General features: G+C 41.1%; 2 protein-coding genes across 3 annotated transcripts; one reads left to right on the plus strand and one right to left on the minus strand.

Moving 5' to 3' along the window:
* Positions 1-845: 845 nt before the first annotated feature.
* Positions 846-3,705, minus strand: LOC139564586 (c-Myc-binding protein-like). The gene is made up of 5 exons (XM_071384217.1): positions 3,308-3,705; positions 1,833-1,905; positions 1,695-1,743; positions 1,284-1,413; positions 846-1,171 (listed from the first exon to the last, which is right to left on the minus strand). Exons 1-5 carry the CDS (start codon positions 3,320-3,322, stop codon positions 1,127-1,129), a joined length of 312 nt encoding a protein of 103 aa, XP_071240318.1. The 5' UTR covers positions 3,323-3,705; the 3' UTR covers positions 846-1,126.
* A 267-nt stretch (positions 3,706-3,972) lies between these two features.
* Positions 3,973-16,661, plus strand: rragca (Ras-related GTP binding Ca). Of its 2 annotated transcripts, none has more exons than XM_071384215.1 (7): positions 3,973-4,447; positions 6,131-6,334; positions 9,324-9,523; positions 10,828-10,942; positions 13,535-13,677; positions 13,935-14,083; positions 14,507-16,661. In XM_071384215.1, exons 1-7 carry the CDS (start codon positions 4,265-4,267, stop codon positions 14,656-14,658), a joined length of 1,146 nt encoding a protein of 381 aa, XP_071240316.1. In that variant the 5' UTR covers positions 3,973-4,264; the 3' UTR covers positions 14,659-16,661. The 2 variants fall into 2 exon arrangements, with proteins under 2 accessions (XP_071240316.1, XP_071240317.1); XM_071384216.1 differs by lacking the exon at positions 3,973-4,447 and adding an exon at positions 5,361-5,683.
* The last annotated feature ends 1,176 nt before the right edge of the window (positions 16,662-17,837 follow it).

Below are 17,837 nucleotides of genomic sequence, written 5' to 3' on the forward strand. Positions count from 1 at the left end.
TGCTTTGGAGGTGGATCTGTTGCAGTAGTCCAGTAAAATGTATAGCTGTCTTATAAGATGGCACCTCTTTGTTTCTGTACTGTTGATCTCTACGTGGTAGTTTATTTTTGTAATCACCAGCTTCAAAGCCTCTGTCATACTTTGTGATGACGTAAGACATCGATCAAACATTGGGTGTGGGGATTTGCTATTGGGAATATTGACCTGCTTTTGAAAGTGTTGCGGCTAAGACAGGAAAAACAACAGTATAGATCACACAGCAGTGACACCGTTGAATGCTTTCTGTGTGTTTCGGTCCATTTTAAACACCATTGTTTAGAGAGAAACCATGAAAACGTCTTAGTGCTAGAACTATGGCTGCGTTTAGACAGGCAGTCCAATTCAGAATTTTGATTCATTAAATTGGTCTTTTGAACAATCAAATCAGCTCTGAAAAAGATCTGATTGGTCAAAAGACCAATTAGTGGGAAAATATCAGAATTGGGTTGCCTGTCTAAAACTCAGCCAAACAGCTTATTGACCACTGAAAATAGAGTATGTAGTCTAAATAATGTATATTGCATGAAAGACCTAATTTCATATTTATAAAAGCTTCTATCTAGATTTTTATTTTGCATTAACTATGTCCATACTATCATCGTAAAACCATGTATGATGGTTACAATGGCCCTCCACGTTCTTTTAGGCACAGCTTTTCTGTTAAGGTTTGTGGGGTATTTCAGTTCCTTATGCATTTCAAGTAAACGCCAGCAGAGCCTCTGTGCACACAGTACAAAAGTGATATCATGATGTAAGATTTCTATATTGTAACAAATATGTGAACGTGATTAAAAAGAAAAAGACCATTATGTTACCGTTTGTTTACTCAAGACAAAGCATTGGTATGCAGTAGGCTGATGTACACTGAAAACAGAAAAAGGGGGTTCGCTTTTATGAGAGGGAGGAGACAATCATAAGGGATAAAAGCGATTATATTTCAAATATACAAAATAAGTTAAATATTTAAACAGAGTATAAAGAAAATAAAAAACAGGTGTATAAACTCCTTGCCTCCCGTTGTTGGTTTCGACTTGCCATAGAAATTGTAGTTTCTAACAAAATGACTTCAATAAAGCCGAGTCATTTTTTATTCGGCAGCTCCATCTTCTTGCGTAGGCTCATAGCGTTGAAGCTAAGGAAATGTGTAAAAACAGAGGTTCGAGTAATTCATTAGTTATGAAAAGTTCAAGTCTACCATGTATAGATCAACATACTCAATGAAAAACAATCATAGGCAGGCCTACCCTGTTCTTGAGGTCTTTGTTCTCCTCGGCCAGCAGCTCACACCTCTGCCTCATGTCTCTTAGCTCCTGCTGGAGTGCCTCAGTATCTGCAGACTCCTGGCCAGCCACACCCAAGTGCTGCTTGAGGAAACTGGATCTTGTTAAAGAAATTACAGTGTGCTGAGGAGGAATTAAATTCATTCTCAACCTCGTTGTCATTGAAAATGTGTTATTTTAATATTTTTGAAAAGATCTGTGCCAGTCTACACTTGTTCTGTCTGAGTGAGCAATTCAGGTCGCTAGACACTAAAGGCAACAGAAAGGTCAGATTCTGAATGGGGGGTCTCTGTTTCATCACCTTCCAAAAACATAGTTATGCATGTCTACATTATGTAGGAAATATTAATTACAAAAACATTTTTTAAAGGATACTCAAGTGCATTGTTGGGTTTCTCCGTCTCTTCATACAATGCCACCAGCACTGCAATAAGGCACAAGCCGTTTTCGTAATTTGCATAGGTCAAATAAGATTAACTATTAAAGTTAATGAAATATTCGAAATAAACACACCACTGGTGAGGCTGTCAAGGACACCAGCCTTCTCCAGGTATCTCCGAAACTGCTCTCGTTTGGACTCTGAAGCCTGTAGACACATTGGTATTGAGACAAATTATACTCCCAATTTATTCAGGGTTCAGTAACTAGCTAGTTCATCCATGATACTGCTGGATGTTTGCTGGCACCATTTTGCCAAAGAAAGGGAAGGAACAAGGCTCTGTGCATTCATACCTCCCTTGATGTAATAATCACTGCTAATAATACATAATTGACAGGTGGAAGCAAGGGCTCCACACCTGTCCAGTCATGGCTTTCACCTGTCCAGTCATTTCTAATCAATGATTCCATCAAGGAATCTATATCTTAATGGAACTAGAACGATTGCAAGAAAGATTATAGCCTTCCTTATTGTATTGAGAAAAACAACTCATCCAAATTGAGTATTGTACCTTGGTAATAAACGAACTAGCTACAGGTTTAGCTAGCCAGCCAGTAACGGACTAAACTCCATGGTTACCGATGAACTTCACCTGAGTGTAGCCGAGGACAGGCTCTGTGGAAACTAGCTCAGACTACAGCGATTCGCCCAAGGTCAATACTTTAAATTATAAAACTTGTACCCATGTTTGCATGCCTTTGTTTGCTAAAATCCATACTTTTCAATAGACGTTAATCAAATACAACCACTTTTCTCACTGCTCTAAGATGGCAACTAATCGCAAATGCGCATGTGCCAATTGAATATCAACAAGGAAACAGTCGGTGGTGGTATCAATATGAAGATAAGCTAATACTGCTTCGTCAGTAGCAAAACCCGTCACAAGGTAGACGACTTCAAGGAGATGTCGGCTAGAAAAGCGCATGCGTAGAAACACGTCATCGGGTCGAAAGGTCGTCTCGCGCTGAGCTGCGCATGTGCAATCCGTCAAACCAAAGGTACTCCTATATAAAGTTGTTTTTGACGAAAATTCAAAACGTGTCAGTTTGTCACTAATGAAATTGGAGTAATAACATGTTCAACTACTTAAGACATTGGCTCGAATGCAAGCTTTCTCGGAAGTCTCGCGATGTTGCGCCTCGGTTTGGAAACTGACTATACCTGTGGTATTAGATTAGTTTATTGAAAAAGTATGATTTCAGCAAACAAAGGGCACGCAACTACAGAGGACAAACATAGGTACAATGTGGGCGTTTCATAATTTACATTTTTTTAAGTAATTGACCTTGAGCGAATCGATGTAGTTGGGACTACATTCCACAACGCCTGGTCTCGGCTCCACTCAGTTGAAGTTCATCAGAAAATTCCTTCACCATAGTTGGCTCCTCTACCTATCCAGCTAACTAGCAAATGTGTAACGCGATAAATTAGCTCGCTAACGCGTTATAACGTTACATCTGGGAACTTTAAGCTCTCCTGGTTGTGGAAACCATGCCATTTTTCTATCGTTACTCACGCCAATGTAAAACATGATATGCAGTCCACTTACTCTGTAGTGTGCCATTATGAAATGAACGTTAAACCTTGGCTTTACTGCTAACTGACGTTCTTACGACTCGCACCGCCTCAAGCAAGTTTCCCTGGTAGCCTTGAAGTCAATACAAGCACGCTCGTGCTTAGAGCATGCGCAGTATAGTTTATTGAAATACTTTCTGTACGGTCCTTTTCTCCCCTCTGCTGGTGATTTTGTAGGCTTCACACAGACAGTTTTACACTTTATATTTTGATTGTTGGAAAACAATACTGGAATGACATTGATTGTATAATTTTACTATGAATCAAAGGGATACATCCATCGTGAGTTGACCCCCCCCCCCCAGTCAAAAATAAATCAATCAAAACTATACATTTCCAGCCAAAATAACTCCAGCTGAAAGATCACAAAATAAGTATGTGCCCTAGCAGAGATACTGTATATAATGACAAGATGCTCTTATCTCCGCACTAACTATCGGGAAGGCATACGGTCTGCTTATCGGTCTCATTTGAGGCATAAATGAATAAATTCGGTCTGCTTTTCGCTGTATTCCCGCAGGGACAGATTTTGACGGGAGTGGACCCTCTCGCTTCGTTTCGTCCTCTCTGGCACTAGCCTACTTGGTCAGCTGACTGCAAAACATCTGACAAGGAAAGAACCAGTCTCGACAGATTGACACCCTGGTTAACCAACTACTATTCGCATCCTATGTACATCGTCCAATTAGATTCGGAGGTTGGTTGAAGAGCAGGGTTTTCGGCGAAAGGGAAACATAGGGTACCCGAAGATCTAAAGGAGAATATTACAACACACTCTCAGGATTTGCAAGTAACATTGGCATTATTGATGCATTTAAACTGTATTTTACGTTTTATCGGCGGTGTGGAAGGATTTGTCGGTAAAAGCAGGACTGCGTAAAACTAATAGGGTGAGGGGGGGATTGGGGGAAGCGAGCGTCGTCGGGTCAAAATGTCGATTCAGTACGAAGTGGAACCGCTGGCAGACAGCTACGGGGTAGCGGACTCGTTTCCCAAAGATTTTGGCTATGGAGAAGAGGAGGCCGACATCGAGGATAGCCCAACTCCATCTGACAGCAAACCTAGAATTCTGTTGATGGGTTTGCGAAGAAGTGGCAAGTCGTCAATACAGAAGGTAGGAACGATCTCGGCGGACATGATTCATCTGTCTTTACATAACGCCTTATTTTAGTTCAATCAGCAACTATAGCTATCATTGCCAGTTATTGAGATGGCTTGCTAACATTGCCACAACTTCTAAACATTCCTGAGGTTAATATAGTAACATGTATCCACTCTGAACGTCAGACCGTACTTCTATGTCAAAGACCAGTTGTCATCCTGGTCTGGATAGCAAGTTACTGCTACATGACAAGCAAGCAAACACGTTAGTATAGCTAGCATCTACAGAGATGGTCTGATTTATAAACTCCATGGTGTTGCATTCTTTCTAGGCAGTGGTGTAAAAATATTTGGTTTCTAAAGTAGTTTTTTGTGGTATCTGTACTTTACTATTTATATTTTGGATTACTTTTACTTCACTACATTCCTAAAAAAACATGAATGTACTTTTTACTCTACATTTTCCCTGACACCCAAAAGTACTCGTTACATTTTGCATGGCTAACAGGACAGGAAAATGGTCCAATTCACGCACTTACCAAGTGAACATCCCTGGTCACCCCTTATTGCATCTGATCTGGCGGACTCACTAAACACAAATACTTCGTTTGTAAATGTTGTCTGAGTGTTGGCGTGTGTCCCTGGCTATCTGTAAATCAAAAATGGTGCAGTCTGGTTTGTTTAATATAGGGAATTTTTTATTATTTTTACTTTCAATACTTAAGTATATTTTAGCAATTACATTTACTTTTTATACATACGTATATTTAAAACAAAATACTTTTACTAATTTTACTGGGTGACTTTCACTTTTTAACGTTAGTTGAGTAATTTTCTATTAAGGTATCTTAACTTTTACTCAAGTATGACAATTGGGTACTTTTCCCACCACTGTTTCTAGGGAGGTTCAGCCAACTATTTCAATTGATGTTAGCCACTGAGCTAGCTAGTTGGTTCAGCTAACGAGTGCAAACAATATACAATTAATTCAACCGTATTTATGTAAAAGAAACGTTTGCTAGGTAACTTGTTAATCATTTATCAGGTGAAAGCGTGTTTCTTGCACAGTACTCGTGTGCGCGGTGACTGTCTGCCTGTCTAAAATCCCTTCTCTGGCGTTCCAAATCTTGGCAGACACTCTCATTCAACATTATATTGCTAAACCACCTCACTCATGACGGGGGAAATGGCAAGACACAGCATCAATAAAACAGTCGCTTTCAAACTAAGGATTGTGTGGCTAATTGAGGTAAATAAGTAATTCTGCTCATAGATTATGCATGTATGAACATTGACACATCCAGCCCAAGGTGGGAGGTTTAAATAAAATACTTTTACTCGTCAAAGTACTGGAGCATGTCTTTTTAACGGCGCCAAACTATTTAGTTACATGGCTTATTTGTGTTCTTCTCATATATTTGAATTCATAGACTATAGTTGTGCAGTGCTACACTGTTGTTGAAGGCACATCTAAATCCATGACCCTAAGTGCTAAGCCAACGAGTACTTTCTTCCCTTTAGCCTCCTGCTAGTCCAGAAACGTGCTTTGGCTTTTTCCTCTATTAGTAGTGACCCTAGGTACTTGACGGAATAACAGATTCTCAAAATGGAGTCTCTTGGTATTTTGAGAAGGAAGCAGTAGGTCTAGGTGTTGTCATTTTGTCTTAACAGCACTATGTCTAATTTCCTGTTTCAGGTGGTATTCCACAAAATGTCTCCCAACGAGACGCTGTTCCTGGAGAGCACCAACAAGATCTACAAGGACGACATCTCCAGTAGCTCGTTTGTCAACTTCCAGATCTGGGACTTCCCGGGTCAAGTGGACTTCTTCGACCCTACCTTTGACTACGAGATGATCTTCAGAGGCACGGGGGCTTTGATATTCGTCATTGACGCACAGGTGAAAAGATTGAGTGGAAACGTGTATTAAAAACACAATGGTTGACTTACTTACTGACATGTTGAACCATAATTGACTTACTGACATGTTGAACAACATAATTGACAAATGTCTGATCTCCTAGAATTACTAGAAAGGGAAAAAGCCCTTCAGATCACAGCATTTTAACAGAATACTCATGTCATGGGTAATGTCTGAACCTGTTCTATGGTCTTTAAAATAAATGTATTCAAACTGAGTGAACTGTATAGTTTATCAACTTAATTTGTGTTTATAGAGAAGTGGATGATATAAGCGTATTCTAGATTACTTCTACTCTGCAGCACAGAATACGCTTCTAATGTTGAAATGTTAAGTGACCCACCGCTTCAAAGACAATTGATTGTCACAGACGTTTTCCCAAGACGGTGCACATTTTTATCCTAACTGCTGGAACAAAGGGATCTTAACTGTTATCTAAATCAAAGCTAATTTAATCAGGTAGGCCACAGTTTATCTCAATTTAATGATCACGTTGAAAGGAGTTCTCAGCCACTACATTTCTATCTTTTCAACAGAATAGGAAATTGAGCATTTCTCATTGTACTTGTCCAAGTAGTCCCTCCCTGTTTCACTCCGTTCTTCCTTTTGGTGCCTAATGAACTAGGGGTGTGAAAGTTTAAAACGTTTAAACGAAATTGGGATCCTTAACGTTAAGAAAAATCCCTAACCGAAAAACAATATATTACATTTTTTACTTAGATGCAGAAAGTAAACGGCTTAGTAGGTCAGGTTCTGCAACAACTAGGAGGGTTGAAGCGCGAGGATCAACTTCTCAGCTGTTTTGGTGCCCTGGCTACCTCGCTGTGAACAGCATGTGAAGTGAACCCGTGCACATGTGCATATACTGTGAGTGACTGAGAGCGAAGTGTTGCATCTCGCTCAATATCCTGGCCTATTCATTAATGGTAGGCCCTGCTTTACTGAAGTTGCGAGACATTGCAAGCTCAGAAATTGAGATACAGCATTCCATTGCGAGAGACCGCTTTTAATTGCTGATAGATAGGCCAAGTGCACGGTTTTGACTGTCTGTCTGTCGGCTGACCTGCCTATATTATGCCCTTCACTCCGTCCCACACTAGCACGCTATGAAAGATGCAAGTGTTTGTATTTTCGGAAGTACGGCAACTAATCAGCCTCCTCCGTTCCAAAAATACTGAATCTTAGGAGTGGATTCGTAGCTGAATCGAATCTTGACACTCAGAAATGGGAGTCAAGGAATAAATTATTTTGGAGTCGACTAACCACCACTACGTCATCACGTTAACAGTTCGTAAAAAGGCAAGCGACAGCAGTGAAGTTCTGTATGGCAACACTTTGAGAAGGAAATGCAAACTTTGCATGGTGGAATTGAGGTAGAGTTTTATATATGTTTTTGTTAACGGACCCCCCCCCCCCCCCCCATTTTTATTTTTTGTAGTTGAAATATTAAGAAAAATTGTCCATTTGTCACATCCCTATGACCCGGAACAGGACACCGTGTATTCATTGCTGGTGTTTTTTCTCAACCTTAAAGGGATAATCCACCCTAAACCACTAATTCCTATGATTATCAGTCTTGAATAACAATATTTTTTGTGAACAAATGTTTAATTTTGTCGTTGCTACCAACCTTACAATGTGAAAATTGTTGTGGAAATCTGCGGCGCAAGTTAACTACAAAACCCACAATGCAATACTCTCTCTGGGCTGGCTAGGTAGCTAGCTAACATAGCTACACACAATAATAACAAAGTCAATATCAGCATGTGAAGTAGCTTGCTGTAAAATTGCCTAAATTGTAAATTGCCTAAATTGCCTACTATTTAGCAGTCTCTCACAGAGTTCGCCTCTCCCCAGAGCGAGTACAGAGTACGTGGCTATAGCAATAACGGCCTTTTCCCACATTTCCAACAGGCACACAGGGCGCATTGCAATATAGTACTTGAAGGAGAAACTGACTTGAATAAATTTGGTTCACTGTTTAGATTGAGTACATCTAAGCGAAAAACAGTATATACTTTGTTATGACGATTTAAATGGATGTATTTGTTCTAGACAAGTATGCCCATACCATCTATTGGCTGATTTGGTGATCTGGAGTGCAGGTAGGCCTAATTGTTTTAAAAGCTTTGTGAAATGTCATAGTGTGTTATCCCATATCTCCAGTGACGAGAACCATGTAGCTATGACGCGTTCCTACACGATTTCCTGATTTCAGACGGACCACTTAGAAGTTAAATCACTGGGGGGAATTGTTATTTTACCCACTGATAGAACATAGGCTTTCACCAAATTGAAAGGAGTTTCATGATTCTTATTTCTGGGGGTGGATTATCCCATTAATGCTGTCAATTATCTGTGAGGTGTAACTAGGTTGTAACGACGTAACGTGTCCTAAGTGTTGTATGTCCGACAAACCTACTGTATCATTTTGCCAGTTCATTTAGATTTTCCAGCTGAGTAAATTTGAGGAAGTGTTTGTACAAGCCACTGTACTGAGGCAGAGTGGCACTCCATATCTCACTAACGTTCAGTATCTCTCAGTGCAGATGCAGAATTCGCAGGGAAATAAATTGGCAGGCTTGCTCAACACGTCATTTTTGCAGTGGGACTTTGAGATTTTGCGATGTGAAGCATTATGATAAATTATGTTAATCTTCGATTGCTTTAATCTCAAAAGTAGCCTAATTCTCCAGGAATTCTGTCTAACCCCCCCCCCCCCCCCCACCGGGGACTGTAACAAGTAGGATGTCGGGGATTGCAATTTGGCATAGGGGATTGCGTTATGCATGTTGGATAGTATGGACATGGAAATGTGCATGCAGGCAGCAAGATGCATGTAGTCTACTTTTTAGGCACACTTGTACACTACTTTTGTTTTAAGCCACCTTTTCTAAGGCTCTATGTCTCTCTGTGTGTCTGTCTCTGTTTGTGCGTGTGTTCTTCTTTTTATCTTCTTTCTGCCCAGGATGACTATGTGGAGGCGTTGGGCAGACTCCACCTCACCGTCTCTCGGGCCTACAGGGTCAACCCCGAGATTAACTTTGAGGTGTTCATCCACAAAGTGGACGGCCTCTCCGACGACCACAAGATCGAGACCCAGAGAGACATCCACCAGAGAGCCAACGACGACCTGGCAGACGCCAGCCTAGAGAAGCTTCACCTCAGGTAGATCCACAGACACTCACCCTTTTTAAAGGGATAGTTCCCAAAAATATCTAACCATTCCTTTAATCCTCCCCTTTTTGAGTTTACAGTATGCCAAGGGAAAAGCATTGAAACCCTACAGAAAGAGCAGCTACACTAAATTAATTAGCCTTCTCAGCTTATTGCCTTGCTATTGTGGGTTAGTATTCTATTGTTGGCCTAATTCTCCTTTTCTACTGTTCAAACCAGCAATGACCTCATGGGAGTTCAGTCCATGTGCATTTGACTAAAATGCTAGCAGTTTTAGTATTGGTCAGCCATCTTTTTCGCGCAGCAAGCTAGTCATCTGTGCTGCCAAGTCATTTCTTGTAACCTCTGTCACTTTATTTTCTAGGTTTTGGAATCTGACTGAATCAGATCGCACTTGCGATTCCATATTGATACAGTGAAAATAGCTTCCGGTAGTCTCATGTTATCATGTACTCTTATGCTCATACTGCCTTCAATGTTTGCTATTTTCTCTTTTGAAGTTGAAACTTTAGCCTCAAATTTGAACTCTGCTGAAATGGTTGTTTTCGATAGGGATATCATCACATGCCCTGATGATCATTTCCCAGATACAGGCCTAGGGCCTTTATACATTAATGATACTGAGCCTAGCAAGTCGTTTTATGAAAAGACAAACCGGTTCCAACACGCTCTGCAGATTTTCAGTACTTGGTTTTTCAATCGGCTGTCTGCTTTTCCTTTCTTGAGATGTAGGCCTATTTTATGAAAGGTGAGATTGCTGTTGGTGCACGCCAGACAGTTGGATCAATGGTGGATTTATAGTGAAGCTGGGAGGAGGGATGTTGAGTTGTTGTGTTCTGTTCTCTGCACTGCAAAGACGTCTCTGTGCGAAGTCTGTAGTCACATCCACTGGCCTCTTCTTTAGGACCTTTGGTTCTGTTGGTTAGAACTGCAGTCCTTAAAGTTTCCCAATTTTCTATTTGGAACTATCACTATACTATCACTACAATTATTTATAGAATTCCTTAAAATGTTACGCTACCTTAATGCTTTTTAATACATTGCTAATATTTTTGTTTCTGCAGTTGGACGGCCCCAAATTGTACCATCATGGTCATTTATTAGGCTATAGCTTATCCTTGTGTGTTTTAAAGCTGAGAAATGCTTTCAGTTTCTAATGTTTCCTACTGTTTTGGGACATGATCCAGTCTCACTTTGTGTTTTTACTTGAACTACAGAGCACGAGGAACTAAGTTATCAAATTAGTCCTAACCTGTGCAAACCTATAGCTAACTTCCCTTTTATATATCTTTCAGTTTCTATTTGACAAGTATCTATGACCACTCAATATTCGAGGCCTTCAGTAAAGTGGTCCAGAAGCTTATCCCACAGCTGCCAACACTGGAAAACCTTCTAAACATCTTTATATCTGTAAGTACCAAATTCCCTCTTGATTTAGTTCTTGCTGTTTGATTTGAAGGCATTTTTTGCATTTCTTTCATTCATTTGACCTGGGTCGGATTCATTAGTGCACACCATAACAAAACATTTTACATCGGAAACTAATGTTTGTCATTGGACAAGTTCAGCAAGTCCCTCCCTGCTAGTTGTCTGTACCTGTACCAAAACTCTGTTTGTTTTTTCCCCCTGCACTTTTATTTCTATGGCTGATCAAAACTTGTTTCCTCATGGCTCCCTCTTGTCCCTCTGCAGCAATATGTGTGGAACATCGAGTCGCAATAAAATCCTAGTATCGAACCACAATACATATAGAATCGTGAGAATTGCAATACATATCGTATTGGCACCAAAATATTATGACAATATTGTATCAGGAGTAGGGCTGTTGCGGTGATCGTATTACTGCCACACCGGCAGTCATGAGTCCTGACCGCAGTCAAATTCCACGTGACCGTTGAGTCACGGTAATCTGCTCTTTTGCACTGTGGACATGCGTTGGTAGTACCCAACTCGCTAACTACCATCAGGTCCTAATGGCCTGGTACTCAGGGCTCCATTTCCCCTCTAACTAACCACTCTGACATCAATGCAAATACCATCGAAAATCACATCAAACACTTTTCATCAAAACGGTATCATGCTCAGCTCACTGTGATGATCAATTTGAAGAAAGAAGTCCAACAACAAGTTGAAACTGAGTGGAAAACATGGTCGTTGTGGATTTTGTTTCAAAGCCTTAACACCACGAAGTGGACAGCGCTTTCTAAGGTGATGATTCATTCAAAACACCCATACTGTATATCACCCCGAAAACCCCCAGAAATAAAACAATGATTGCCGCTATACAATACATAGCCTGCCGCATATTACGCATGGCGGAAAAACATGGAGGGGGAAAAAACGGATTTAAGATGTATTTGGTACATAGTTGGTCTAGCCTAAACTCTAGTAATGACCTTTTTGAGTGTAGACTGTATTATTATGCATACTGGATGGACTGGTTACCTTATACTACGCTCCAAACTCTATCCGTGAGTCTGGGAGAGAACATATAGGTCTAGGCGACGCTGTTGGTTCGTTGATTGTGCAGGGCGGCTTACAGAGTTGGCCTACAATTTATAGTGCATTTGTATAGCCTAGCAATAGGGAATTGTTTTATATTTTCCAAATCAATAGGTTGACACATCACCTTTTAGCTACAGAATATCTCACCACTGTGCGTTTCCATCTCTCCTCTCACTCGGTTTCCCATTTAAGCACTGGGTAGCTGCGGTAACAAGGTTTGAGAGCCCGTGGCATACAGAGGCTGCATGCTCCTCAAACAGTGGTTGATGCATGGTGTGAAATAACCAGAGTTGCCGACCCGGCATAATTGAAAAACGAACTGGCGGGAAAGCGGCCTCCATTCGCTATTCAAGTGCATCCCCTGTTCCTGCCCATTTGATAATGAGCCATCATCATGCAGCCTATATATGTTTTGATTTCTAAGACATTCTAAGGTTTATATACATTCACCACTAAAGTTGCCAAATAACTCTGAATCTACCGTATAAGACCTGTTTCAAATGGTCACTTTTACGCTCAACATAGCCACTTCATATGCGTACTCACTTTGGAATGGGAAAAATATCCTTTCTGTTTTATTCAACTAAGTTCAATTATATTCTTCTTGGTATTAAATCATATAAAATAATGTCCCTGGACTTATAGATAAGCATATCTTGTCTACTAAATGAACAAGCCTACAGCCTATGGCATGGCACATAGCCAGATAGCGTACTGTAGACCAATTCATATTCAGTAGACCAACTGATATTCTGTTCTTCTGAAATACATTTTCTTCATATCAAAATGTTTCTTTAGACCTGCATAATATAAATAATGGATTTATTGTGAGGGTGTACATTCAATTAATTTTATTAGACTTTTTAAAACGTAGATGTTCCAACGGCGCTCATCAGCGTCTTGTATGCGTGCAGGCCTGGAGATGCTAAACGTGTTTCTGTTCATTAACGGTCAATTACCGCGGGACCGGAAGTCTTTTGCATGACAATAACCGTCTGACAAAATGTCATGACGGCCACAGCCCTTACCATGAGGTCCCTGGCAATTCCCAGCCCTGCCTTAGCAGAAATGGTCTCTGGTGTGTGACTCACAGTGTGACGTGTCGTCATCATCATCGTCAGCCCTGATGACCCTTTCATGCAATGCTTTTATAGTTGTTGTATAATACCGACCTTCCAGACCCCAAAGTCTCTTCAATCCCGGTCAAAATACATGTACGCTAAGCCACCGCAGTTTTGCATTGGTAAATAAATGATGTCCTTTTTTTAACTTAGGAGCTCAATAATTCATTTGGAAACCCTTGAAACCGTTGCTGTTGACATGACCTGAAAGATGGCTCTGAGAGATTTCTGCCACGCTACCTTTTAGGAGTACCAAATGGCCCCTCCTCCTTCCTCCATCTCCCTTCCTCCCCTATACCTCTCATCCCCTCATCTCCCTTCCTCCCCTATACCTCTCATCCCCTCATCTCCCTTTTTCCCCTCCTTCCGTCCTCAGAACTCGGGCATAGAGAAGGCCTTTCTGTTTGACGTGGTCAGTAAGATCTACATCGCCACAGACAGCAGTCCGGTGGACATGCAGTCTTATGAGCTGTGCTGCGACATGATCGACGTGGTTATAGATGTCTCCTGCATCTATGGGTTCGTCCCCTTTTTAACTGAATTCCTGTCAGATATGTGTAGTTTACAGCTGTGTGTTTTGTGGTCATTTTTTTGACAACACTTTACTACAAGCTGACAAGTATAAACTAGTATAAACAAGTATAAACTTGTTATAAGCATGTATGAGGCATTTAATGTCTTATAAAGTTTGATATGTTAGGTCTCTGTATCAAACACGTTTTCAATTTGAATAAGTTCCTTACACTGACTGTTCTATATTGTCTGTGTTATTCCAGTCTGAAGGAGGACGGCAGTGGTAGTGCCTACGACAAGGAGTCCATGGCCATCATCAAGCTGAACAACACCACAGTCCTCTACCTGAAAGAGGTCACCAAGTTCCTGGCGTTGGTCTGCATCCTCCGGGAGGAGAGCTTTGAGCGCAAAGGCAAGCCATCCACCCCAGCATTTCCTCATTACTGCATTGAGCTGTCTCTCAATAGCTGCTTACCCATTATCGTTCAATCCAGTGTGACTTCACCCCCACAAGCGCAAAATGCAGACAGATGTCAATGGAAGAGTGGCTCCGTCTTATTTAAGGAAGTAATCATGTCTTGAGTCAATTGAATTTCAAGCTTCTCAGGCGATAGCACTCATTTGAACTGGTTTAGTTATTCTTTGCCATTGTTTTTGTAAATGTTCTTCACACTGGGCGTTATTGGTTTATCTGATAGGGGTGATAACTTGAATAAAGTTTCTTCTTTGTTTCAACAGCACATGACTCATGGAGTAATCGACTGAGTGATATTCAAAGTCTCGGAATTGAAAATAGATTCATACCTTTTTCTTACTGACACGTATCTCTCCCCAGGCTTGATAGACTACAACTTCCACTGTTTCCGGAAGGCCATCCACGAGGTGTTTGAGGTGGGCGTTTCCACACCGTGGACGGGCTCCCAGGCGGCCGGCACGCCCTGCACCAAGGCTGTGACACTCAACGGCACGCCCCGGAGCACTGTCTAAACACAGACAGACAGACCGACGGAGAGATGATAGGAACGACAGAAAGATCTAAAATGAAGATGGGGAGGGATTGTGTGGAGAAGACTATTGGATTGGGGTTTTCAGTAAACCAATCATATCTCTCGCACCCAGATCCTAAAAATCACAGGAAGAGGACTAGAGCTAAAAATTCAAATGGAAGAATCAGGGCTGAACCCGAAGCTCAGAGGGTAAGGAGGACTGCGAGCTTACAAAGCTAGGATGGAAGGGAAACTAAATGCAGAGATACCAGGAACATTCGTACATTTTGTGGGAATACAAGGCATTGTTTTCCGCTGTTCGGCACGAAAACAGCGAAATGAAAGTCCAACTGGACTGGTATACACAAGCAAAAGCGTATTTGGCATTTGGGAACTTTCAGTGAGATTAGGCCTCACGTGCTGCAAGTCCCAAGAGCCCTGAGGAAGCTTGGTAATATCGCTGTCTGTTTTAGCTGCTGGTTCATCCATGTGAAGAAGTACTTAAAAAAAAAAAAATGAAACCTTGAGTAACCCTCGATAAGGACAAGAAACTGCAAAGGCAGTGTGGGGATCAGTATAGTTGTGTAACCCTGTGCAGACTTATGGGTCGAAGCCTCTAAGAAATGCTTGGTGTTTATCCAAAACGCACATAGTAACACTTTCCCAAGGCCTTACTTAGATTGAGCTTGCCTGTTGCAAACTTTCTCTCACTACTCACTTGCCTGTATGCTGCCCAAGACTTTGCTTCTGGTTTCACTACTTCTGAAGAAAACAGTGTTCCTCAGAGTGCAAAAGGGATTGTAGTGTCCACATTTTTCTGCTTCTGTTCTGCGTGTGTGTGTCCGTAAAAGAGGATAGTTGGTGTTTATGGATTCATGACTGCCCCATCATGTTGATTTGCCAGTGTAGGCCCTATGCTCAAAGTTGTTGAAGTGTCATACTGTATAATGCTATGCCATGTTGGAAAACTGAGATAAAAAATAAAACTGTTACCAGCGGTTTGTTCAGTGATGCTTTGCTGTCTTGCCAAGGCGTGACCATGAATAAAATAGTTGGCAAGACGGCACAAACAGATCTCGGACTAGTCTAACTAGGAAAGGTCTCTGATGGGATCTGTACATTCCGGTTGTGTGGCATAGAGCGACATATCATTTTAATGATGGTTACGATAATGATAAACAGAATAGTGGCAATTAAATGCCGGTCACCACTTCTTCAAACCTTGCCTTACGTGATTAGTCGATTCATTCACTCATTCCCCATCGCTCCGTCTGGGGCATATAGGACAGAAACAACGACTTTGGAAATCTTCTCCACTGTGCTTTAGCTCTACTGATGATGGTCAGCATTTCGGTGTCTGTTAGGTCAGTCTGAGTCACAAGGAGTTGGGCCATTGCTTCTTGTTTGTCTGAGGAGGTTGGGGTTTAATGCATTAGGCCAACAGATGTGGAGTGTCCTTCGCAGACAAGTTGTGTGGAAGGTGAATTGTTTGTTCAGGTCCAGTTCAGTCACTTTCCAGCACTCTGTACCATATAGAACAACACTGGTGGATTTAGAATTTGGTCTTTGTGCTGTTATCTTCACTTACACATTTGTTGGAACTTTGTGAAGGTTTCACTTTAGCTGAGGGTTCTGTGCAAGGACTTTGTCAGTTTTATCACAGCAATCCACACGCAAAACAAGAGCCGCCGCATGAAGCCAATAGGAAAACCCATTCCAAGCATGTATGCAATAATGTGTCGTCAAGCTAAATTATTCTCAACATAACATTGCTCATTGTATTTCACTGTGGGTAAGGGAGACCAGGTCTAACAATGAAAAATTGACCAAATTGCGTTTTTCTGCCCTGAATGCAAGAAAGGTGTTGTTTTTTTGCCTTGTTTGTTTTGTTCATTAGATTTTTGCAAATAGTAGACATTTGGGACTATAGTAAATCCACTGTTGTCAGTTCTGCCAAAGTTTTTATCATTCACATGAAATAAACACTTGCACATCAAAAGAAAATGTTTCTGGTTTTACTTAATGTTTTAGGACATTAGGTACACTATCGTTCAAAAGTTTGGGATCACTTAGAAATGTCCTTGTTTTTGAAAGAAAAGTAACTTTTTTTTGTCCATTTAAACAACATCAAATTGATCAGAAATACAGTGTAGACATTGTTAATGTTGTAAATGACTATTGTGGCTGGAAATGGTAGATTTCTTTTCATAAAAAAAAAATGTTTTTTTAAATGGAATATCTACGTAGGCGTAGAGGCCCATTATCAGCAACCATCACTCCTGTGTTCCAATGGCATGTTGTGGTAGCCTTTTTAAAATTATAAACTTGGATTTGCTAATTGATCATTAGAAAACCCTTTTGCAATTATGTTAGCACAGCTAAGAACTGTTATGCTGATTTTAAAGAAGTAATAAAACTGGCCTTTAGAATAGTCAAGTATTTGGAGCATCAGCATTTGTGGGTTCGATTACAGGCTCAAAATGGCCAGAAACAAAGAACTTTCTTCTGAAACCCGTCAGTCTATTCTTGTTCTGAGAAATGAAGGCTATTCCGTGCGAGAAATTGCCAAGAAACTGAAGATCTCGTACAACGCTGTGTACTACTCCCTTCACAGAAAAGTGCAAACTGGCTCTAACCAGAATAGAAAGAGTAATGGGAGGTCCCGGTGCAGTCCTTAATTGGCAGCTTCATTAAATAGTACCCGCAAAACACCAGTCTCAACGTCAACAGTGAAGAGGTGACACCGGGATGCTGGCCTTTTACGCAGAGTTGCAAAGAAAAAGCCGTATCTCAGACTGGCCAATAAAAGATTAAGATGGGCCAAAGAACACAGACACTGGACAGAGGAAGATTGGAAAAAACGTGTTATGGGCAGACGAAGTTTGAGGTGTTCAGATCACAAATAAGAACATTCGTGAGATGCAGAAAAAATTAAAAGATGCTAGAGGAGTGCTTGACGCCATCTGTCAAGCATGGTGGAGGCAATGTGATGATCTGGGGATGTTTTGGTGGTGGTAAAGTAGGAGATTTATACAGGTTAAAAGGGATCTTGAAGAAGGAAGGCTATCACTCCATTTTGCAACGCCATGCCATACCCTGTGGACAACGCTTAATTGGAGCCAATTTCCTCCTACAACAGGACAATGACCCAAAGCACAGCTCCAAACTATGCAAGAACTA

Source organism: Salvelinus alpinus, chromosome 35 (genome assembly GCF_045679555.1).
Source record: "Salvelinus alpinus chromosome 35, SLU_Salpinus.1, whole genome shotgun sequence".
In the NCBI taxonomy this organism is placed as follows: Eukaryota; Metazoa; Chordata; class Actinopteri; order Salmoniformes; family Salmonidae; genus Salvelinus; species Salvelinus alpinus.

Excerpts from the sequence above, each read along its gene's own strand:
- LOC139564586 (XM_071384217.1), bottom strand. Across the intron at positions 1,414-1,694 it reads AAACCCAACAATGCACTTGA|TTTCCTCAAGCAGCACTTGG; the intron begins GTATCCTTTAAA and ends AACAAGATCCAG. Across the intron at positions 1,172-1,283 it reads ACAAAGACCTCAAGAACAGG|CTTCAACGCTATGAGCCTAC; the intron begins GTAGGCCTGCCT and ends ACATTTCCTTAG.
- rragca (XM_071384215.1), top strand. The coding sequence starts at position 4,265 with ATGTCGATTCAGTACGAAGTGGAACCGCTGGCAGACAGCTACGGGGTA. Across the intron at positions 6,335-9,323 it reads TATTCGTCATTGACGCACAG|GATGACTATGTGGAGGCGTT; the intron begins GTGAAAAGATTG and ends CTTTCTGCCCAG. Across the intron at positions 9,524-10,827 it reads CTAGAGAAGCTTCACCTCAG|TTTCTATTTGACAAGTATCT; the intron begins GTAGATCCACAG and ends TATATCTTTCAG.